This window comes from Octodon degus, unplaced genomic scaffold (genome assembly GCF_000260255.1).
Source record: "Octodon degus isolate 3935 unplaced genomic scaffold, OctDeg1.0 scaffold00010, whole genome shotgun sequence".
Classification (NCBI taxonomy): Eukaryota; Metazoa; Chordata; class Mammalia; order Rodentia; family Octodontidae; genus Octodon; species Octodon degus.
In genome coordinates, this window is record NW_004524586.1 from 22,177,349 (window position 1) to 22,201,920 (window position 24,572).

The 24,572-nt window shown below is 36.7% G+C and overlaps 1 protein-coding gene across 7 annotated transcripts in view; it reads left to right on the top strand.

Annotated features, from left to right (window-relative positions):
• The window catches only part of Ate1 (arginyltransferase 1), a 217,264-nt gene that overhangs the window by 20,908 nt on the left and 171,784 nt on the right, over window positions 1-24,572 (top strand). For 2 of the 7 annotated variants that reach the window (XM_023708959.1, XM_023708958.1), the window contains exons 6-9: window positions 2,905-3,134; window positions 4,717-4,845; window positions 5,731-5,859; window positions 17,305-17,337. In XM_023708959.1, coding sequence (XP_023564727.1) covers window positions 2,905-3,134; window positions 4,717-4,845; window positions 5,731-5,859; window positions 17,305-17,337 — 521 coding nt within the window. The remainder of the gene's footprint in view (window positions 1-2,904; window positions 3,135-4,716; window positions 4,846-5,730; window positions 5,860-17,304; window positions 17,338-24,572) is intronic. The other 5 variants (XM_023708962.1, XM_004625609.3, XM_023708961.1 and 2 more) reach the window with 3 other exon arrangements.

Consider the following 24,572-nt stretch of genomic DNA (forward strand, 5'->3'; position numbering starts at 1 on the left):
TTCTGCTTGACTGGCAATGTCAGAAATTGTTGACCTGAGTCCCCTACAGCTCAACATAACAGCATGGCTTTACTTCTTATATTTTGTTTTTATACTTTTCTGCTGTCCAGTGAATAAATTATATTGTGCAACTGATGACATCTCATAAAAATACTGAAAATTTGTGTCTCTAACTTTATTACAGAGTTTGCATTTTTTTCATAATTTTAAAGTTTTGATAAGGAATACAATTTTCCATAACTATTAGAAAATGAAGGAGTTTTTCTTATTACTAGTTTTGAAATAAGTAAACATTCATTTTAGGTGTGGTGATGCAGATATAGATAATAGAGGCAAACCTGATAGAATGGGATGATACTGTTTAATGAGGTACATGTGCATTAACTCACTTATATCTCACAGGAACTCCATAGGTAAAACTGATTATTATTTTGTGTAGACAGGGAACCTTGATCAAGGCCATCGGGCCCAGTGGTGGAGCAAGCCCATAAGCTCAGGCAGCTTGTGTTAAGAGTGTGTGCTGTTAAATTGTGTCCCTTTCAAGAGCTTTGAGAAAAGACAGTCTCTGACCCAAGACAATCAATTCTATAAGACATTAAGGTTAATGGTCAATTAAAGAATAAGTCTTTCGTTACTTGGGTTATTGGTTTATTCAAGGTTTTCTTCAATTAATGAACTCTGCTTTTACTTAGAAAATATGTTAATGAAATTGTAAGAATGGCTGATAGTGTGTGAACTTCTTTTGATCAGCTGGTCTGTAGAACATCCCTCAGCCAATCTAGGTCCTCTATAAAAACTGAATTTGCTAGTCTTAGAAACTTTCTTATTGATCATTTGTGGTATGGTTTGTGAATATTGTATTTTTGGATCTTTTTAAAAAAATGTTATTGATACATTTTAGAGGTCCATAGTGATAATATTCATCACTGGGATTTTATACCTCTACCTGGTAAATCTTTCTTCTTTTTTCCCCCCATTCTTCTCCCCTGTGTTTTTGGATTTTAAAAAATTGCTGATTTCTGTGGTTTACTAATAGCTTATTAAAAATTGTAAGTGTAATTATTATTATAGAAATTTTTGAGAAGGGAGAAAACCACAGAAATCTATTTTAAAGCCCAAGGAAAACAACTGTTAACATGTTGTCATACTTTTTCAACATTTTTTCTAAATATTTTTAATGTATGTGTACATAACCAGTTTTTAAAACATTGTATAATGAGAAATCCTCTAAAATATCTGAAACATTAAAATGGATGTAGATATATTCTGTTTTTTAGCTGTTCTAAAGTTGGATAGATTATTTTGAGGTCTTCATTTGTGTTTACCATTTTTTGCCTTTATCACTTAACAGTTTTTCTCAGAATAAACTCTTGACTTAGTAGCTTAAAAACTGTTTTTACTAGGGCCGGCCAGATAGCTCAGCTGATTAAAGTGCCTTTTTAGGCAGATGCAGGGGAGTTAGATTCCTGGCCTGCCATGCCAGCGCCACCCCCCAGGGCGTGCTGAGATGATTGAGACTGGACTTGGTGATGCATGCCTGTACAAGGCTGGAAAACAGGATCACTACACGTCCGAGCTGTGCAGTGAGACCCTGTAGACCCTGTACTAAATTGAAGTTAGAGTGATTGAAGTGAATAATACCTATAGAAAGACAAAAATGTGTTAACTTAGCAAGGATGTTTTTCATTTGAAAAATTTGCCAGTCTGTTACTCATTGGTTCCTGAGCATTTCTCTGTGTTACCAGTGCTGTTAGAAAAAAGCTCCTAGACTCTTTTAGAATATTTTGCTGAGTTTACACACCTATAATATTCAATAACGGAACTTAGAAAAAATGGGGTATACCGATGAATGTCCATTTTGTATCTGTGTACTCAAAGAGGTTAGGATAGATATATAGTTGCATTCTCTTAATGAATAGAATGATTTGTTCTAATGGTGTTTGTAAATAGGATCACAAGTCCGCATCTTGTACAGCAATTAACCACTAAGAAGAATATATGCAGTGCATTATTTGTTGAAACTGTCCTTCTGATATGATTTGAAACTGTCTCATTGCTATCTGTTTGTCAATAAAACTTTGAAAAAAAAAAGAATTATATAATTCTCATGTTTACACATAAGTCCAGAAATCTAACCATATACAACCTTGTAGCAGGACAGTCCCCCAACATTTCTTTCCTGTCTCCTGCCTTCATTCACCACCCCCTTCTATTATGGACTACTGAACTCTTTTAGAATATTTTGCTGAGTTAACACACCTATAATATTCAAATGATGGAACTAAACAAAAAAGGCGATACAGATGAATGTCTATTTTGTATCTGTGTATTCAAAGTGGTTAGGATAGATATATAGTTACATTCTCTTAATGAATAGAGAGATTTGTTCTAATAGTATTTGTAAAGAGGATATCATGTCCGCATTTTGTACAGCAAATAACCACTAGGAAGAGAGTATGCAATGTGTTAATTATTGAGACTGTCCTACCAATTTGATTTGAAACTGTCTCATTGCTATTTGTCTCTCAATAAAATTATGGAAAAAAAAAAAAAAAGAAAAAAAAAAAAGAAAAAAGCTCCTAGAATGTGTTCCAGAGAAGCAGAAGACACCTGATTTGATTATGTTCTTTCTACTTGAAGAGTCAGAGAAGTGAATGGGTATTATAAGCAAAAGATTTTCAACAGTAAGAGCTGCCTTGGAATATTTTTGTAACCATTTACTTTCTTTGGAAAGTCCTGCTTCTAAGGTGCTTTAGATTGTACCAGGATCATGTGGAACATCTACCTAAGAGTTTACCTAACTGTTGGGATTCTTTAGACTTTCTTGTAGTATCTTTGAGACTTATGAAAAAAACATTTCTAGGGCCTAGTGTGATTGGTCTAATGTTTGGAAATTCTTTTTAGGCAAAGGGGCTGATTTGAGTAAGCCTCCATGTCGAAAAGCCAAGGAAATCCGAAAAGAAAGGAAAATGTTAAAACTCATGCAGCAAAACCCAGCTGGAGAATTTGAGAGTTTCCAGGCTCAAGGTCAGGCACTGACTTCGTTCCCACCAAAGGCTAAATCCAACCAGCCCAAATCACTTGAAGAGTTAATATTTGAATCGTTACCAGAGAATGCATCACACAAACTAGAGGTACTTTGGAAGGTTTTTTTTTTTTTTTATTTGTCTTTTATTGGGTACCTTGTTTAATTCCTTAGAAGTTATATTTATTGGTTGATGTTTGGAATTTAGATAACAAAAGGGAATTGAGTTTAATAGAATTTGTATTTACTAAGTTAACTGCTATTGTTAAAAGTGTTACTTCAAAATACTTTAGGTAACTGACTATTAAAACTGAAAATAATTCCAGCTTTAACATGTTTGATATTGAGGAGAATAATCCGGCTTTTTATATCCCTTGATTGAATTAAGAAAAATGGGGGGCCTGCCCCTTAGCTCAGTTCTTTAAGTGGCTGCTTCAACAAAGCAGTCAGGCTCAGGTTGCTGTGGTTCTTCCCCACAATTCAAGCCAGCCAAACTTGCCCTGAAGGCATTCAGAGCAAAAAACAAAAAAACAAAAAAAAACCCCTTCTGAATTAAGAAAAATAGTCTTGAAAATTTCATTTTAGAAATTTATATAGTAAAAGGTAAATTAGTAAAAGAGAGTGGATCATAGTAGGTAAAGTGCTATTTTATCCATTATGAAATTCTGATACTGATCAAGGCAGCAACCGCTATTACATTATGTAAACTAGCATTTGGAGATTACCTAATCATTAAATTATATTACTAAAATTCTTTCCCATGAATTAATCCCAACAAATTTAGGCATAATACGAATATTTTTAAAGCTCATTTTTTTGAAACTTGTTTGTATTTCTAGATCAATCCAAATGCCTCAATATTAATTTTACACATGTAAAATTCTCAGCTGGGTGTGGTAATGCATACCTGTAATTACAGCTATTTGGGAGGCTGAAACAGGAGAATTGCAAGTTCCATGCCAGCTTAGGAAACACTCAAATTTCTTTTCTAAAGCATTAGCCATAATGATTTGTCATAGTTTTGTACCAGATTAGTAGCTGGTCAACTTTTGATTATAGTTTAATATCATTTAAGAATACCTGTTAATGGTATGCATAAACTACACGTTAACATTGTTATATTCTAAGCCTTCAGGAAATACATGTATTATGAGACATATATTTTGTTTTAACAAGTAAATATTTTGTGAAGAGGCTTTTATTTGATGATAATAAATATTCAGAGAATTGACAATACCTTACATGACAGTTCTAAGGAAAAGGCATCACTTTTTTTTTTTAATGTAATAATATGACCCAGGATATGTAAGTTTTAAGTTTAAAGTTACTAAGGTGAAAGTGAAGGAAGGGCAGAGTCCCATTTTCAGTCCTTCGCTGACTGATGGTGAGTTGTGAAACTAAAATGACAGCATCTGATGAATGCAAGAAGTACCCTGTCTGTTGATAATGTAGGCAGGCCTGTATGATCCAGGCATCAGAAGCAGGCTTCAAATTTGGAGGATCCTCCTTTGCCTTCCTGAGAAGTTTCTAAGTGGCAGAAATTACTTTCATTAACTGTTTTTTACTGTGAAAATAGCTTTAATATTTGTTGAAACTATTTGGGTTTTGATTGGTAGTTACCTTTAATGTTTATTCTGTAGAATGAATAAATGAATGAATTAATGAACATTGTTTTTTAACTTCTTCTGAAGGTGAGGGTGGTGAGGTCATCTCCACCAAGTTCTCAGTTCAAAGCCACATTTCAGGAGTCTTACCAGGTCTATAAACGTTACCAGATGGTCATTCACAAGGACCCACCTGATAAACCAACTGTGAGCCAGGTCAGCAGGCCAATTGTAATTTTTCTATGTAAACAGAACTTTCCCGTCCATTTTGTATTGTATGGAACCTTCATTTATTTTTGGTGCATTGTATTCATATAAAATCTGCAGCATATCTGCAAAAAGATAGGGCTGTGAGTTAATGGACATTCTGAAAGTGCAAATTTTATGAGGGCCATGTTAAATGCCAATCACATATAATTTCAAAGTGGAAAGGAACAGGTAAAGTTATCTTTATTTAAAGTCATTATTTCTGAGGAATTTATCTGAAAGTGAATAATAGAGCTCTAAATCAAAATATGAGAAAAAATTTATATTTTTATGAGCATACTTTAATGTGTTTAGTATGTTTTGTCTTCGTCATAACTACATTATTCACAACTGAGGAGTAGAAAAGTAAGGCAGTAATAGAGTGTTTTAGTAGACATCCTTATGTACATTTAATTTCATAAATCAAATGACCCAAGACAAATCTGGAAGGCAAAAGAACCCTAAAATGCTTAATATAAGTAAAGATTACAAAAGTAATGACTGTGATTATTTGTCTTAACCAGTAAGAGTTGACTACAGAACCACCTAGGTGAATAGAGAAAAAACTGTATAAATTCATTCATTACGAGCAAACAAATAAACACCTTCGAAAAAAGCCCCCCAAAACCAAACTTTCCTGGCCTTTGTGTTAAGGTTATCTTCGTGTTAGTATGAAGTTAGCACGCAGGCTACGTGCTGATATGTTCTTCCAGGACTTCTTCTTTTCCTGATGTATTTCAGCACTGAGCTTTGGAAGTGGATTTGCGGAGATCATACTCTAGCCTCACCTTCAGAAGCATGTCGGTACACAGAGGTGTTTCAATAGCATTTGCTTGTATTTTCCTTGCTCTGAAGGTGAGGTTAGTGCCTGTCTCCTTTGAGGACCCAGAGTTCAAGTCGTCCTTCAGCCAGTCCTTTTCTTTATATGTCAAGTACCAAATGGCCATACACCAAGATCCACCTGATGAATGTGGGAAGACCGAGGTACTGTTCGTTAAATGTTTTTTCCTGCTTGACAAGGTTGTCTGTAAAGCATTTTATACGATTTGCTTGTCTTTTAAGTAGGGCTGATGTTCCTTTCAGTATGTATTGCTGAACTTTTATGAAAACAGAAACAAGGACTGTGAATTCAAGATAAGTTCTATGCAGTGTTTGGTTGAGGAGCTGAATAGAATATAAGTTTTGTCATCCAGCCTAATTCAGCAGACATTTACAGCATGCCCATGGTTTGTCGCAGGACAACTTAAAGAGTCAGTCTTCAAGGAATTGATGATCAAATGGGAAAAAAACAACCACTAAGCAAAACTAGCTCAACACAAAGTGAGTGGGAGAGAAATATGTTGAGATTTTTGTATAGCACATCACTTAAAAGAGCATTTATTGAGCATATGTATTTCCCAGACTGGGCTTATCAAATGAATAAAAGATTGCATAATTGTCTCAATGGGAAACTTTGTTGGAAGAAAGGTATCAATAGATGAAGAGGAATTAGTTTGATTGGTTTTTTGTTTGTTTGTTTGTTTAAATGCTTTTTTAAAATGACATAGAATGTGTATGGTGGAAACAGGAGTTAATGTTGCATGTTTCCTGAGAGAGGGCTGAAACCTAGACCGCTCTAGACTCTTCTACTTGAAATATGGTCTGTAGTGACCTGAAGATTGGCTATTAAGATTTAACAGTTGCTAATTTTTTCCTTTCCTTTACCTTTTTTCTTTTTATGTATTTAGTATAGGGTCTACAGGGTCTCACTACATAGATCGAATTCATAGTGCACCTCCTGTTTTCAGCCTCCCCAGTGCTGAGATTATAGGTAGGCACCACCATGCCCAGTCTCAACGTGCCCCGGGGGCGGGGCCTGCAGGGCACAATTGAACCTGGTCCCTGCCAGGCGCGTTAGTGCACTGAGTTATCTAGCTACCTCCTACTTTGCCTTCTTTCTAGTAACCGTTTTAGCTTAATTATATATCATGACATTTGACATCTAAATTCTTTAGCATGAGTTTCCAAAAATGAGACAGAATACAATGTAATTATTTATTTATTTTTTGGTAAGGGTCCACAGGGTCTCACTATGTAGATCGGACTCATTGTGATCTGCCTATGTTCAGCCTCCCAAAGAGCTGGGATTATAGGCGTGCTCCACCATGTCCAGTCTCAATTGCCGTCTCAGTGTGCATGGGGAAGAGGGGGCCATATGGCACGTCAGGGATCGAACTTCAGCTGCTGCATCTACTTAAGCAGGCACTTTAGTCCGCTGAGCTATTTGGCTGGCCCTACAATGTAATTATAAACCTAGGAAAATTTATTTTTGAATATCGGGTATCTAGTACTTAATTTACATTTTTCTGTTAAGATGTTAGTATTGTATTCGTGTGTTACATTTTGTTACACCATTGTAGATCTTTCTATTCTACATCAGTTTGCACCTTTTAAGTTTTTTCCACATTGTTATTTTTCTCCATCTTTTTTACTTTTGAAACTTTTCAGTTTTTGAACAGAAAAGTTGAAAGAATACATGGAGCACCCAGATACCATTCACCAAAATTTGCCAGTTATGAAGAACTATATCAAATTTGATTTTCCCCCCTTTCCTTTCTTTGCCTGAACCATTTGAAAATAACTTGTGGATTTAATGATTTACCTGTGAACGTTAAGCATGCTTTTCTTTATAGGTATAATTGTCCTATATAACAGTGATGTCTATTAGCTAATACAAGTTAGCAGAAAGTTTTAGTATATGTGCTGCTGAAGTGAGCACAGTTAACACAGATTCTTAATACCATACGCCTTACATACACATGTCCCACTTATATACCCAAATACCTTTAACAGATTTTAAGAAAAAATATAGGGGCCAGTCAAAGTTCACACACTGAATGAACTGTTTTGTTTATGTTGTGTTTTTAGTATTACTGTTAGGTTCTCTAGGTTTTTTTTTTTTTTTTTTGTCTTTTCAGTGTCTACTATTTAGGATTTATTTCCTATTAATTAGATTCCTAATCTTGAATGTTCTTAGAGGTGTGCATTTTTTTGTTTGTATGAGTTTATTAGAGAACCTTTTATTGAACTATGATATAGATACAGAAAAACACATGTGCATTTAGATTGTTTGTTTTTCTTTGTTTTTGTTTTTGGTACGAGAATCGAATTCAGAACCTTGTGGTTGGTTGCCAGGCGGGTGCTTTGTCACTGAGCTGTATCTTTTGTCCTACATATATATTGAGATAGATGAAATTTCCAAAACAGTACACACTTGGGTAACTAGTTCTCTTTTTTTAAGGAGAAAAAATATAAACCATATTTCACAACAAGGTAAATAGTTAACACCTCATATGTTGTTATTTTTAAATTAATTACCGAGGGCTGGCGAGATAGCTCAGCGGTCTAAAGTGCCTGCTTAGGTAAGCTTAGGCAAGTGCAGGGACCATAGTTTGATCCCCAGCACCACATGCCATGCCAGCCCCACCCGAAATAAATTAGTTACTCAGAGTACAAGATATTAGCATTTAATTGTCTAAACAACATTAGGACAAATCTTTCCAATGAACTAAGAGAATCACTATTTTAACTCTGTGTGTATGTGTGTGTGTGTGTGTGTGTGTGTGTGTCTGTCTGTCTGTCTGTCTGTCTGTCTACCTGCCTATTTAAAATACTTTTTTGCTATTCCCTTCTTTTCTCCATTCCCTCAGTTTCTCTTTCCTTTTGAAATTTCTTCCCATTTTACAATATCTGTTGTGCATTTTAGATCTTAAGATCTTTCATTGTCTCACGCTAGGGAGACAATTCGATGTTTGTGTCAGGTATATTTCATTTATGAGTATGGTCTTGAATTGCATCCATTTACTTATAGAAGTGTCCAGTTTATCCTCCTCTATGGCTGAGTAAGTACTCCATTGCATAAAAAGACCACGTCTTTTAACCATTCCTAAGTTGATTGGCATATAGATTGTTTCCAAGATCTAGCTATTACAAATTGTGCTCCTCATTGGCCAAGCATTGGCCGTGACTCATCCACATGGCTGACACTGACAAAGGTTCTACAATCTGAGGTACAGGATCTCAGGATAAATCCTGAGGGCATTTCACTGACCTTCTCAGACCAAAAAGCTACAACTCTTGTTGCACAGGTCCTGCTTTACCTTGGTCTTAACCATCCAGTAGAAAAGTATAAAGATGAAATATAGGAAGTAAAGCCATGCTGTTATGTTGAGCTGTGGGGGACTCAGGTCAACAATTTCTGACATTGCCAGTTAAACAGAAGACCCAATGCTATTATGGGCTACTGGACTCTTTTAGAATATTTTGCTGAGTTTACACACCTATAATATTCAACAACGGAACTTAAAAAAATTGGGGTATAACTATGAATGTCCATTTTGTATCTGTGTATTCAAAGTGGTTAGGATAGATATATAGTTGCATTCTCTTAATGAATAGAATGATTTTTTCTAATGGTGTTTGTAAGTAGGATCACAAGTCTGCATCTTGTACAGCAATTAACCACTAAGAGGAATATATGCAGTGTATTATTTGTTAAAAAAACAAACAAACAAACAAACAAATTGTGCTCCTATAAACGTGGGTGCACATATAATGCTGTGGTATGATATTTTTAATTCTTCTCGGAAGATACTTAGCAGGGTAATAGCTGGGACAAGGGAACCTCAAATCCTCGTTTTTTGAGGAATTTCATATTGATTTTGACAGTGATTGTACCAGCCTACACTCCCACCAACATTGGAGAAGGGTTTCTTTTTCCCCACAACTCCATTAGCATTTTTTATTGGTTGACTTCTTAATAATAGCATTCTTTCCAGGGTGTAATGTAATCTCAGTGTTGTTTTAATTTGCATCTCTCAAATGACCAGTCATGTTGAACATTTTTTCATGTATTTATTTGCTGTGTGTATTTCATCTGAGAAGTTTGCATTCATCTCAGATGCCTGTTTTTGGATTAGATCTTTGAATTTGGGTGGTCTGATATTTTTGAGGTCTTTATACATTCTTGATAGTAATCCTTTGACTGAGAAACATCTGGCAAACATTTTTTTCTTTCTTTATTTATTTATTTGAGAGAGAGAGAGAGAGAGAGAGAGAGAGAGGCCAGCTCGTCCCACCAGGGGTCAGGGCTGGCTGGCATGTGGTGCTGGGGGATTGAACCGCTCCCTGATGCTTTTGCTAAGCTTGTTCTAAGTAGGTGCTTTAGACCACTGAGCCATCTCTCCAGCCCCTGGCAAACATTTTTTTCCCCACATTTTCATACTCTGTTGGTGGTTTCCTTTATTGTGCAAAAATTTTTTAATAAGATGAGACTCTAGGGGCTAGCCAAATATCTCAGCGGATTGAAGCACCTGCAAGCAGGCACAGGGGCTGGGCGTTCGATCCCCCCGGCCTGCCATGCCAGCCCCGCCCTCAGGACGCTCTGAGACGGCAATTGAGGCTGCGCGTGATGGCGTGCACCTGTAATCCCAGCTCTTGGGAGGCTGTAAACAGGTGGATCACTACAAGTCTGATCTAGTTGTGAGACCCTGAGCACCCTGTAGACCCTTCCCTAAAAATACACACACACACACACACACACACACACACAAAAGATGAGACTCTAGTTGTTGGTTCTTTATGATACTTCCTATACAGTTGGAGTTTTATTCATAAAGTCTTTGCCTACACTAGTGTCTTCAAAACTTTTAACTATTCTGTCTTCTAGCAGATTTAATATTTGTTTTAATATTTGGATCTTTGATCCATTTCAGATTAATTTGGTGCACAGTAAAAGATATGGGTCCAATTTTAAATCTTCAGCATGTGCAAAGATAGTTTTTCCAGCACCATTTTTGAGGCTATCTTTCTTCCAGTGAATGTATTTGGCACCTTTGTCAAAGATAATGTGGCAGAGTATGTCTGGAGTTGCTTCTGCATCTTCTGATCTATCGCACTGATCTTTGGGTCTTTTTGCCCATACTATGCTTTTTCTTTTTCATTTGTGTGTTTGGTACAGGGTCTCACTACGCAGATCAGATTTGTGGTGATCCTCCTATTCTCAGCCTCCCTAGTGCTGGCATTACAGGGATGCACCACCTTGCCCAGACTTTGTTGCTGGCTCAGTGCCCCCTGGGGGCAGGGCCAGTGCCGCATCCGGTGCTGGATATGGATCCTTGGTCCCAGCGCTTGCCAAAGCAGGCACTTTGTTTGCTGAGCTATCTTGCTAGCCACATTTGTAACAGTAGCTTTATAGTATAATTTTTCGTGAGGGATTGTGATGTCCCTTGCTTTGCCTGTGGGGAGGCCAGTTCTCAGATGAAGAAATTGGTTATTACTACCCCCTCAGGAGCTCCATTACGGGTCTGTGCTAGCACTAGACCCACTTTTCTGGCCCAAATGCTCTGTGCTTCAGTTCATGTTGTTCCTTAGACTCCTGTAATAAACTGGTAGAAATGTCATTCTTGTCCACATTTATTCAGTGGAATAGCATCAGGACAGTTTTTCTGTTTGTCCATAGATACGTAATCATTATATTGAGTATCCCTTATTATTTGATTTTAATTTGCATCTTTGAAATGACCAGTCATGTTGAACATTTTTTCATATATTTATTTGCTGTTTGTATTTCTCCATTCATCTCTAGGGGTCTGGGATGGATGTCTTTTTAAAAAATTAATGTTAGTTTCTAAAGTTTTAAGTGAAGACTATTTGGATAAAGAAGTTTATATATTATTAAGTCTATTTCTAGCATTAAGAAGCAAATCTGAATTACATATTCTTTACTTTAATTACAAAAAATCCCTTTAAAATTACAAATTTGAAGCCTTCAGAGGGTTAGGATAGTTGTCTGATGACCCCATCTCCCGTTAGCTCCTCCCTCCTCCCCAGGGCTCAGCTTCAGCATTATTCAGACTTGATCCATCATATTCCTTTGAGATTGTTCGTTGGAAAATCTGGAAGCACCTCCCACCCCCAGTGGCTGTGAATATAATTTCAGTACCCAGGATAGAAAGGCAAATGTTTCTGGTGGTTCCATTTTGACCTCTGGAGGCAGAAAAGGACTGGGCTTTGGCCTCCTGGCACCAGTTGGAGATCAAGGGCATGAGCTATGTTCTTTCATCTTGGCCCACTCTCTTCCTGTGTCGGATGTGTAGCTTCGTGTGCTCACAGCCCGGGAAGTATGGATCATTTTTACTCTATATATGTGAAAATCATGAAACTTGTAATTGAAAAATTTTCATTGTATCAGAGAATCAACATTGTTTTTCAGTTATTCAGAGAACAATCACATATAGATATTTAGTATTTTATTAACTTTTGCATAATTAGTTCAATATGTATGATGGCAGGATCTAACCATTTAGTACTTTTATATATAAATTTTGGAAGCTCTTGGGATAATCTCAGGGCCTCATATATGCTAAGTAAGAGTGCCATTGCTGAATTATATCTCTAGCCCTTAAGTAAACTTAGAGCCATGGGAAATATCCATAAAGTAGAGGAGAGGATTTAGACAATTATTTGTGTCTTTGAATCAAAAGCTACTTTTACGAGTAGCCTCTGAGCCAGGTTCCCTGGTGTATTGTCTTGTTTCATAGTCTCTACTGACATTTGCTACTAATATAGCAGCACTTAAGTTACCAAAGCTTTTGAGTCATTTGCTTAAATTAATTGGAGCAAAGAAAGTGATACTGACTTCCAGAATAATGTCATCTTTTTGGGAGAAACAATGAGGTGGAGTCAAAGGTAGTGCTAGGAACATTTTTCTTAGAGTTCTTTTCCATTAAAAATTCCTCCCCACCTTCGGGTACACTGAGCCGCCGACCAAGACGGTGTGGTGGCGCATACCCATAATCCCACTGCCGAGGAGGCTGAAAACAGGAGGATCACTACGAGTCCTAGCTGAGTTCTAGCTGCATAGTGAGACCCTGTACCAAATACAAGTACATAATAAATAAATAAATAAATAAATAAATAAATAAATAAAAATTTCCTAAGCTTTATCTCAGTTTGCAAAATCGTAGCATCATATGACGTTAGAGAAAGAAGGATCTGGTTATATAGATTAACTTGTTTAGAGAATTACAGCATTTATTCACGGGAAATGAGTGGTTGGTGACAGAGCAATGTCTAGAAACTTGTTTTTTTCTTAAAAATACTATGGACTGGAGGCTGGGGAGATGGCTCAGTAGAATAAACACTTGCCTGGCAAGTGCAAGGGCCTGAGTTCAATTCCCGGCTCTGAAGAAAAAAATAGTATGGCTTGTGGGTTGCCAGGGTGAGGTGAGGAGCCTGAATGAGTAACGGAGAGCAGTAACGGGTGTTACTGAATGGAGAAGTCAGTATAAGCAGGTTTTTCATGTCATCAGAGTTTTTACTGCTGAGATTTTGGGCATTCTACTAATGCAAAATGAGTCTTCTCACTACTTAGTGTGTTCTCCAACAGAATGCTGAGTAGGTCTTACATTGTTGATAATGGCTCTTAAATTTTCTCAAGAGTATTTTGTTTATGTTGTATTTAAGGAAGCCTTGATTTCTTCTTTTTGTAAAGTTACTGCTATAACCTGTTGCTCTTTTTTTCTTGGCATTAATTCTTGTTATGTTAATTTGGCTGGTATTAGTTCCCTTTATAATTAGTGGTTTCTTTTTTTTTTTTTTTTTTTGACGGGTAGAAGTTGGGACCTTGCCCTTGCCAGGCAGGTGCTTATGCTGCTGAGCTTTCTCCTGGCCCAATTTGTGGTTTCTTAATGTGTTTGTTAAGATTGTTATTGAGAACTTACTATGTGCTAGGTTTTGTTGGAGATGGCATTTGGTACAGTTAACAAATTATAGATAAATAATACAAAGATCCTTTGTTGTTATGAAACTTACATTATGGGATATGGGTGGGGACGTCAGAGATGGTTGTTAAACAATAAGCATAATAAATAGCAGATTATATAATAATTTAACAGGACATTATGGGAAAGTAGAGCTGCTGTAAGGGAGGATCAGCAGAAGTATTGATTATTAGCTTGGAAGGTAGATCACTACATTTATTGTTAGTAAAGTTACTATCAAGAAGAACATGGGAAAAGGAGCTTGATGATTCTTCTGTGCTTATAGACTATTGTGTAACATAAGCATACTAATTTTGAAAAGGAAAAAAATAGCTTTTTGTTTTCTCATTTTGACATTATTTTTTGGGGGGGCTTTGTCTTATTTTTGAATGTCTGACATTCTGGAGTTATTGGTACCTGACTCATCTTCAAGTGTAAGTTAATATAATAACTGTAACAGTTGATTTGTACATTAAAATGTAAATAAGATTTTGTTGTCATATTTTAAGATGCATCAAAACCTACTGTTTTATCCAAGGTCTAGCGGTAATCAGAAGAGGTAGTAACAAGCGATTGGTCCTTTTAGCTGCATTCCTAACAAATAGTATGCAGTATATCTGTTAAAAAGAGGAATCCAGAGCATTGCCTGAAGTATTATCCCTCCTAATTCCCCATCAGTATGATAAATAAGATCTTATTTCTTAAATACTAGTTTTGACTTTCTGTTAAGTACAGATTTAATTTTCATTCTCATTCTCTTGGTGAAAAACTTTTGAAATGAGCACTAGCTGTATCTGTAGGTTACTTTTAGGATTTTTTTTTGTTTTGTTTTGTTTTGTTCCTCGCATGCCTTCAGGGCACGTTTGGCCAGCGGGAGAGTTGTGAGGTTCGAACTCCAGCCACCTGAGGCTGACAGCTTTGTGGAAGCAGCCACTTAAAGGACTGAGCTAGGCCTAGGCCCCCTGTAGGTTACTTTTAGAGGAGGATTCTTTTTTGTTGTTGTTGTTGTCAGAAATCAAAGTCAGGACCCTGCCACTGAGCTATATCCCTGATCCAAAGGCTTCATTTTTTGCAGTATGTGAAACAATGAAAATATTTCTTTTGTGGAATCAAAACAATTTCTAGGGCTGGTGAGATGGCTCAGTGGTCTAAAGCACCTACTTAGAACAAGCTAAGCTAAGCAAAAGCACAGCGACCGCGGTTCTAATCCCCAGCACCACATGCCAGCCAGCCCCGCCCCCTGGTGGGCTGAGCTGGCCCCACACACACACACACACACACACACACACACACACAATAAATAAATAAATTAAAAAAAAAAACAAAACAATTTCTAAAAAATGCACATTTACAACATTCTTAACATAAAACTGTTTTTCATTGCCTGAAAATAACTTAGACTAGGGTAAATATGCTCCAGAAATTGTAGGAGGGTGGGAAGGAAATCTAAAATGTTACTTATGTAATTTAGAATTAATTGAATTAAGATTTAGATTGATAATTATGAAATTCTAAATACTTTTTGGCTTCTACCTAAAAAGACCCATCCTTTGATAATTTTTAAGAAGCCTAATACGATGGTGTAGGTGAACATTCAAGGAAATGTGGCCAGTAGAAGTATTTTGTTAATTCAAGAGAATTCTGGGTAATTGATATGAGCAGTTACAAGCCTTGGAATTTCCTTTTGACAAATAGAGATAACTCTTTGGTGTTCTTTGGTGTAGATATCCTTGTTATGTTTTCATTTTTTGAGACAAGGTCTTCCTGCGTAGCCCAGGTAGGCCTCAAGCTCACAGCAGCCTTCCCTGCCTCAGCTTCACAAGTGCTGGGATTCCAGGCATGTGCCCACCACACCTACAGTATTTGTGTGCTTCTTTTTTTGTTATCTAAAGTAACTTGTGTCTTAGTTTGTCTATCAATTGGCAGTAATTGCATATCACTTACAAATTCAAAAGTATGGATGTAGCATAGTTTAAGTGCACTTATCGGAGGCAATGCATAGAAACCCTATGATATCAAATAGCTGATTTTTAAAATACAAATTAATCATGCTTTTTTTTTTCTCGTTTGTTGGCTATTATTTGAGCTGCCACTTTTTACTCCCAACAAAGGTATTGGTTGTCTATCAGCCTATTGTAGAACAATTCAGGACCATAAAGTTTGCATTTTCCAATTTCAGTAAAATTACTTGCATCATATTTAGTATAATGAAATCTTAGTATTTTAGTATATCTTGCACTTTCAGAAAGTTCTCTTAATACTTAATAATAGAATTGCATATCATTTTATAAGAAAAAAAATCTTAGTCTCTGTATTTTAAAATATTGTGTTACTCAGGATGTAGATGATACTAGTTGGTTTTGTGTATTTAACTAGCACTAGTGATATTTTAGGAGCATATTTACTAAGATTTGGGGAGCATGCACCTGATGATAATATTTTTAAATATGGAAAACTTAAAGTACAAAGTGGAGATACTCATGTGATGAACCCTTGTGTACTGTCACCTACTCTCAGTGCTTCAGCCTCGTGGGCAGTGTTCTCAGTACGTGCCTACCCGTTATTTCCTCCCACCTTTCCCCTAGAATCTAGAAGGAAATCCTAGGCGTTGTATAATCTCACTGATAAATATTTCGGTGTGTGTCTCTAAAAGAGAATATAAGTTCTTTGTATTCCTTGTGTATACTAGCCAGCTTGGTTTTGGGGAGGAAGTTCAAGAGTGTTTGGTAATGGTAATGGAATGTCATTACATTTCATTGTAGTTGAATTATTAGTGAGATGAAGAGTTTATATGGCTTAGGTATTTATTATTACAGTAAATCTCAAAGGACATGAAATGTTAATTCTGGAAACAACTCCATGAGAGCATCATGAATTACCACCTTATATATACATGGCGTTATGTGATGATCCTCATTTCAGAGCTAATCCATGGTTTGCTTTGTCATCTGTTCATCCCCCCCTTTATGTAAATGCTGAGAAACAAATAGCACATGATGTTTAGAGCTGAGTAGTATTGCTTAAGCAGGTATATTTGTTACAGAAAGCAAGAGAAAGTTAAAGGAGAAAGGGAGGTAATGAGGAAAAGGGAGAGAAAAAGAAAAAGGGGAAAGGAGAGGGGTCTGGAACTGAGAAAAGAGAAATGGCAAATCAGGGTTAACATCAGAATAGAAGGGCCGAGTTGTAGAGGTAGGACTTCCCTTTCTCTCATGCTCCTCTCTTGGTCTTAATTTTTGTGTCTGCCTTTTTTTTTTCTTCCTATGGTTTATATCCTTTTTGACTTGCTATTAAGTCAGTCTGTCTGTGGCAAGAGGATTGATGATTCCTCCTTTAGAGAGTTTTTGTATGATACAAAGGTTGTAAGACAAAACTAAAAAATATACATATTAGTTGTATTAATACTAATTATGCTTTATTTGCTTTTGTACAGATATTTAGGCATGTTTCTTTGGTAGGCTAAGTTGAAACTTCATTCTGTTGATAAATTATACAATGTGAAAACATTTTCTATAAACTTTTGGGTTTACTTCAGATGCTCTTACTAGAAAATTGTATAATAATTTTTTCTTTTTTCTTTGTGTTCCCTTTCACTGGATGAAATTGATTGCATTCCAATTTGACTCTGCAGTTCACGAGATTCCTTTGCAGTTCACCTTTGGAGGTAAGGTTTACTCACTGACCTTAATACTGGAATAACTGATTAAGCATCACTGTAGGTTTCTTTCATTAAACACTTATTTGATAATTTTGGAGTGTTGATTTTGAACTGACACTTATTTTTCAATATCAACAATGGGATAAACAAAGCGTTTTTTGGTTTAAATTTTCCAGAGGTAAGGTTGTTGTATTTCTATTACTCCCTTATTTGTTTATTTAACTCTATATGAATTATCCTCATGTTAAAAGAGAGCTGGAGAAATCACAGGGAAAAGTTGTCGTCCCGAATTTTGACTTGGTTTGAGAGGCCATTTAAAAACCTGTGAAGTGATCAGAGAGGAGCTCCTGCTGTGACACAGGCACTGCCCTGGGCACTTCATTCTTTTTCCATTTAATCCTCATCTTTATTTTCAATGTTGAACCAAAAGTTGAGTAATAAAGTTGTGAGATAAAGAACAACTGTTGCAGAACCAGATGTCATCGTGAACTCTGGTTGCAGAAGAACACGTAGTTAATTTCCAGGAATGGGAAGAAAAAGCAGAGAAGGGCAGGAAACTGAAGAGATATTTAGATTTATCACCAAACTTGAGTTTAAGAGCATGTTGTCACTTATTACTCTTGTGACATGGGGTGAATCGCAGCATCCCTGAGCCTCAGTTTTTTATCTTCAAGCACTAATTCCTGCTTCTCAAATGAGTCAAACAAAACTGCCTCACAGAAGTAAGAGTAAACTGTGCCACGGAGACCCCATAGTACATGTTCTCGCAGTTTCTTGCTCCCCTTTCACTTGTTCTTCTTTTTGCATCTCTTCTGTATTTCACTTTAAGCTCCACTTCCCCATTCCCAGGAAGCTCAGATGAGGCCAGCAGTATATCCTCTGTGAGTTCACCCTTAACTTGCCCACACATGGGCGTTTCTTTTTGTTCTGCTATAGCCTTGTGTGTATTTGATTATTGAAAACATTATTGGCCAGAGTGAGTGATCACTGGGAGAACCAGACGCAACCCCAGAGGCTGGTGCGCCCGGGTGTGGTCGCGGTCTGTGTCAGGGGAAGCGGATGGTAACAGTGGAAGGATTCTGGCCTTGGAAAGGAGAGGAACTCAGATGGCCCCTGTGCAAGCCACTTAATTCTTCTGAACTGCTGTTTTGTAATATAAAAATGGAGAAAATACTTAATGATTATTAAACTTAAATGGGGTGATTTATAGCAAACATTGAAACATACCTGAAAAATAGAATTTTAAGTAAACTTTAGACATAAAGGAAACCCAATCCAGAGAAAACTTACATAAATATTTTATAATTTGCTCTAACCGCAGAAGCAGACCGAAATTTACAAAAGAGAGAATAAAAAAATTTGAATATAAAAGATACAGTTTTGTACATGCAAATAAATATAGCTAAACAGCAAATTGGGGAAAGTCTGGTAAAATGTAATGACCTTTCAGAGTCAATAAAAAATACTATTTTCTTTTATATAAAATTTGCTTGGATTTTACCAAGTAGTTGATGAAATAAAATGTAAGAGGTAATCAATATGTTGTAAAAGTTTAAATCTATTAGTAGTCAAAGAAATATAGTTTAAAATACTAGTGATATGTAATCTATTGCCTATCAAGGGTTTTTTTTTTTTTTTTTTAAGTGAGAAAATGTGCTGAAATGGGGTGTTTATAAACTTCATCTTTTATAAAAGCAGGCTGTTTGGCCATATACATTGAAGCCTTTATATATATCCATATCTTATGACTGAATAATTCTGTTCTGAGAACCACTACCTCAGAGATAATCAAAGGCAACGGCAGTACTTGTGAAACAATGTTTATTTATTTATTTTTATTTTTATTTTTGTGGCCAGCTCACCCTGCCCTGGGGATGGGGCTGGCATGGCTTGTGGTACCAGGGATTGAACCGTGGTCCCTGCACTTTTGCCTAAGCTTGCCTAAGCAGGACTTTAGACCACTGAGCTATCTCACCAGCCCTGTGAAATAATGTTTATTACAGCATTATTTATAATGGTGAAAAATTGTAAGCAACCTACATGTCGAATGGTAGTAAATGGGCAGAAAAATTCTTACCAAGACATATGATAGAATACTATATGAAAATTACAAATGCATGAAAAAATGCATGTTCTATTGAGTATGAATTAGTGAATAAGTATAAAATGTCTTGCTATATTAAGAGATAAAAAGCAGGATGCAAAATTGTACACACAAATCTCAAAGTCTGTTGAAATGCTCATAAATTAGTTGGGAAGGAGATATACAAAATGTTAGTATCAATTACAAAATATGGGGGCCAGGGAGATTATAGTAAGTAGAATAAGCACTGGTCTGACAAGCCAGGGTCCTGAGTTCAATCCCCAGTACCAAAGCAAAAAAACAAAAACAATACCAAATTATGAGGGCTGGGGATATAGCTCAGTGGCACAAGCATCTGTCTAGCAAATGTAAGGTTCTGAATTGGTTCCTAGTACAAAATAAAAAAGGGGGGCTGTGAAGATATCTCAGTGGTCTAAGTGCCTGCCTATTCAAGTACAAGGATCTGGGTTTGATCCCTGGTACTGCATGCTGTGCTGCCACCAAGACTGGGTGTGGTGATGCACGCCTGTAATCCCAGTGCTGGGGAAGCTGAAGCAGGAGGATCACTATGAGTCTGAGCTGCAGAGCGAGACACTGTACCAAAAACATAAGAATTTTAAAAAATTACAAAATATTAAAATCGTTTTACTCTTTGAATAAAAGACCCACAGTGGATAGAGGAACATTGGTATTTTTATTAATAGTTATTGAAATCAGTGTTTGCCAGTGTCAGACAACTTCAACAAGAGCTTAGTGTGACTAGGAATAAGGATTTTTAGCAAATGGCAATTAGAGTAAGTTGGCTTCCCTGCATAGGGAGTCAGTGACAATAAAGAGCTAGTCTTCCACTTGATGGACAAGTAACAATTTGATTTACTAGCCAATTCCAGAATGCTTCTAAGTGGAGCTCACCAATAAAATTCTGTCTAAACTCAGAGATGGCCCTGTTTTTACTGTTTCCTTGTGTTTCCATTCTTCCACTGTTACATTATTTATTTATGTTTTTGGCGGAACCAGGGATTGAACTCAGGCCCTTGTGCTTGCCAGGGAAGCGCTTATTCCACTGAGCCATCTCCCCAGCCCTGTGTTTCCATCCTTAGTGTAGTCACTAATACCGTGCAGGCACTGATTTAATAAATACTTGTTGGACAAATGAATGAACAAATTAATGGTCTGTGGGGTCAGTCTGAAAGTAGCCGTCATTTATTGATAATTAGGCAGGTCTCAACCATTAGCGGTCAAGGTGTAATATTTCTTTCCAGTTAGATTACAGCTACTTATGATTGAGAGCTTAGCTTTTTCATTTTTGAATGTTCTCAGTTGTAGATAGGGCTTGAGGTATATCTGCTACTCAAGCAAATATCTTATTTTTAAATTGTGTCTTACCATTCTGGTTAAATATTCCAGTATATGTGTGGAAGCTTTAATCTTTGGTGAACAATAAGGAAGGTGTCATGATCAAAATTGAGTAATAGTTCCTGTGATTTTCTGATAGCTTTCTCTAATGATTTGAAGGTGTATCTTACCTTGGCTAAGTTGATCTTTTTTGTTACTTGACTGACGTTTATAGAGAAGAGAAATGATTTAAAAATGATGGATGCAGTTCTCTTTTTTTGGATGAGAATACTTCAAATCCTTTCCATTGGTATTTCTCTAACTTGGAGTTATACAGGGCCACCTGATAGCTTAGTGCGTGGCAGCTGTCCCCAGCTCTCCTTCAGTGTCCAGTGGGCTCGGGTTCCATACTTTGTTCACACGTAGGACTTAAGAGCTAAGGCAGGTGAGTAGTGGAAGTCTTTGAATATTTAGATGTGCCATTAAATTTATAGTTTAGCTAAAGAAGGGAAATTACAAATGTGGGATGTACCCAACACTTTCCCAAATTTTGAAAAAAAAAATGATTCTGATAGAATAAACTGAGTCTTGTAGTTGAACATGAAGCAGACTTTAAACTTTACTTTATTCTAAAAACCTCTGGTGAATGAACCATGTTCCTTTGTTGTAAGCCCTAAAGTTAACTGCCACATGAATCTAATGAAATTGTCAGGTTATAGTAATTACATCAGTAATTTGATATGTTGTCATTTGAATGGACCATGTGTGGAGAGTCAGTTTCTTCCCTCTGTGGGGCTGACCCTTTTACATTCCTGTAAGCTGAAGACTAATAGTGCTCATTAAGCTTTATGGGAAGAGAGCTTTTATCACCTCGTCAAGTCGGGCAACATATTTCCATTCTGTTCCTAACTTAGTGTGGCTCTGTAGCTGCTGATGTGCACTCCCTTGCTAGGTTAACATCGGACCTCTGCCTTACAGACATTTTTATTAACAGTTCTGAGTTGGAATTGCATTTTGTGTGGCACTACTTACAGATGTCTTCAATTAAATGTAGATAAATAAAAGGGATCATATATCAGAAGCCAAAAGATGCTTGAAATTCTCTTTAAAGTCAGAATTTGCCGGCCAGTCTGGTAGAGTCCATTCTCATTGTTGCTTTGTCATAGTGTTACCTTAGCAACATTTGTGGGAAATGCTAAACCTTGCGTGGATGCAGGTCACTTAGGTTTTTCTTCGGGCATGTCTTTTTATTCCTTCATTTCAGATCTTTGTATTAATGATTATAACAATTACTCTTTGAGAAGTAACAGCTGTCACATACAGAAAAATTATACTTAGCACTTTTTGTATGTTAACCCTTACAGAATGACTACTGCTTTTGTGTGTGTCATTGAGGGTCAAACTCAGGGCTACTCTACCACTGAGCTGCATCCCTAGTTTTTTTTTTTTTTTTTTTTTTTTTTTTTTTTTGTTTTGAGACAAATTCTTGCTAAATTGGCCTGATTTGACTTGAACTTGCATCCTCTTGCCTTAGTCGCCTCCCCAAGTGCTGGGTTTATAGGCATGTATCACTGTGCTTGACAGAATAGCTGCCTCCTATGAAAAAAATGAGAGGTACATTAGATTAGCTAGATGCTCAATAGCATAGTTACTAATATGTGACAACAGTAACAATCTAGGAAGGAAGAAATGTAATTAAAACTATGGTAAGATTTTTTTTGGGGGGGGTCTTTTCTTTTTTTTCTTTTTTTAATTTTCTTTTATTTATTTATGTGTGTGTGTGTGTGTGACCAGCTCAGCCCACCAGGGGGCGGGGCTGGTTGGCATGTGGTGCTGGGGGATTGAACCGTGGTCCCTGTGCTTTGTTAAGCTTGTTCTAAGTAGGTGCGTTAGACCACTGAGCCCAAAGACCCCGGGGGGGGGTCTTTTCTGACAGGACATTTCACCATGCAGCTGGCCTTGAAACCACTTTGTATGCCAGGCTGGCCTGATTGCATAGCAATCCTCCTGCCTCAGCTTCCCAAATGCTAGGGAATTACAGATGTGTGCCACCATGCCCAGATCTGTTGTAAGACTTTTTTTTTTTTTTTTTTTGTTTTTTGAGACAAAGACTCACTGGGTAGTCCAAGTTGGCCTCAAATTCACAGCCATCTTGCTTCAGCCCCCAAGTGTTGGGATTATAGCTATGTGCCTCTGTGTCTGGCTGATAGTTTTTTGTTTGGGCCATAAGATTTTTACGTTTCATGAAAAGATGCAATATTGTTTGTAGGAAGATAGTGATAAGTTAGAGATATATTTAGTAAACCCTAGAGCATGCTATTTTGACCATTGGCATCTTGGACTGGGTAATTCTTAGTTGTAAGGAGCTGCCCTGCACTTTGTAGGAAATTTAGCTGCATTTCTGCCTTCTGCCCACTAGATGCCAGTAGCACCTCTTTCTTTCCCAAATTGTCAGAAAATGTCTCCAGACTTTGCCAAATGTCCTAAGAGGGCAAAATTGTTGCCTGTTGAGAACCTTTGCTCTAAACCAACCTAAAAAAAAACAAAAAACAAAAAACAAAAAACAACTACAGAGAAATAGAGTTAACTTAATGTGCAACAGTAAAACATTTTCAGTCTTAACAAAAGACAAGAAGGAAATGGGAACAAAAAATGTATTACAAATACAAAATAGGGTTGGCCAGATAGCTCAGCGGATTAAAGCTGCCTGTTTAGGCAGACACAGGACCAGGGTTTGATCCCTGGCACACTGTGCTGCCCTGCCCCCGGGGTGTGCTGAGATGGAGACTGAGACTGGGCTTGGTGCATGCACCTGTACTCCTAGCACTTGGGAGGCTGAAAATAGGAGAATCACTATGAGTCCGATCTGTGTAGTGAGACCTGTAGACCCTGTACTAGATACATAAATCAAAAACAAAAAAAAATTTGCAAGATAGTCCTTTTAAATACAACCATAGTGATCATCATGTTAATTGCAAAAGGTTGAGACCAAAACTATATTGTATAGACATGCTATATAGAATTCTATATTTACACTGTCCAGAATAGTAGCCAGTATTCTGGCATAGCTATGGAGATATTTAGGAACTGAATTTGGAATTTTTTAGTTTTAATTAAATGTAAACAGCTACATGTTAGCAGTGACTGTACTTTTTTTTTTTTTTTGTACCAGGGATTGCACTGAGGACCTTTCACTTGTCAGGTGGGCGCTTAATGCTGCCGAGCTATCTCCCAGGCCCTATACTGTTATACAACAGGTCAGAGATAGACTAGAAAAAAAAGATAAGGCCTTAGTATGAAGGTCTGGATAGATTAAAAGAAAAAGGCTAGAATAAGGTGATACCACACAAATACCAGCCATAAGAACGCAGGTTAATTCTCTTCATACTGATATCAGACAGAAGAGACTTTAATTTTTTTTTCATCTCTTGTTTCAATTTATTACCTTTTTTATATTTTTTATTGAGAAATAAATATGAATGAGACAGTTTCACAGCTGATGAATGGGACAGTTTTGATAGTCAATACACTGTACATTGTATCTTCTTAGTGGTTATCCATAGTACAAGAAGCAGACAGGATATTGTTTCCATACACTACTAGTACACCTCTTTCTTCTCACTGAGTTAAGTGAAAGTAGCTGTAAATTTATCCTAACTATTTTGTATGTATAAATACAAAATGATCTTTCCTTTTTTTTTAATTTTAATTTTAATTTTTTTATTTTTTGTCCTGTCAGAGGTGAATATTCTATTGGCATCTAAATACTATAGGTGTTTGAATTCAACTAAACAATCTAACACTGTCTAGCAGTCTATCATAT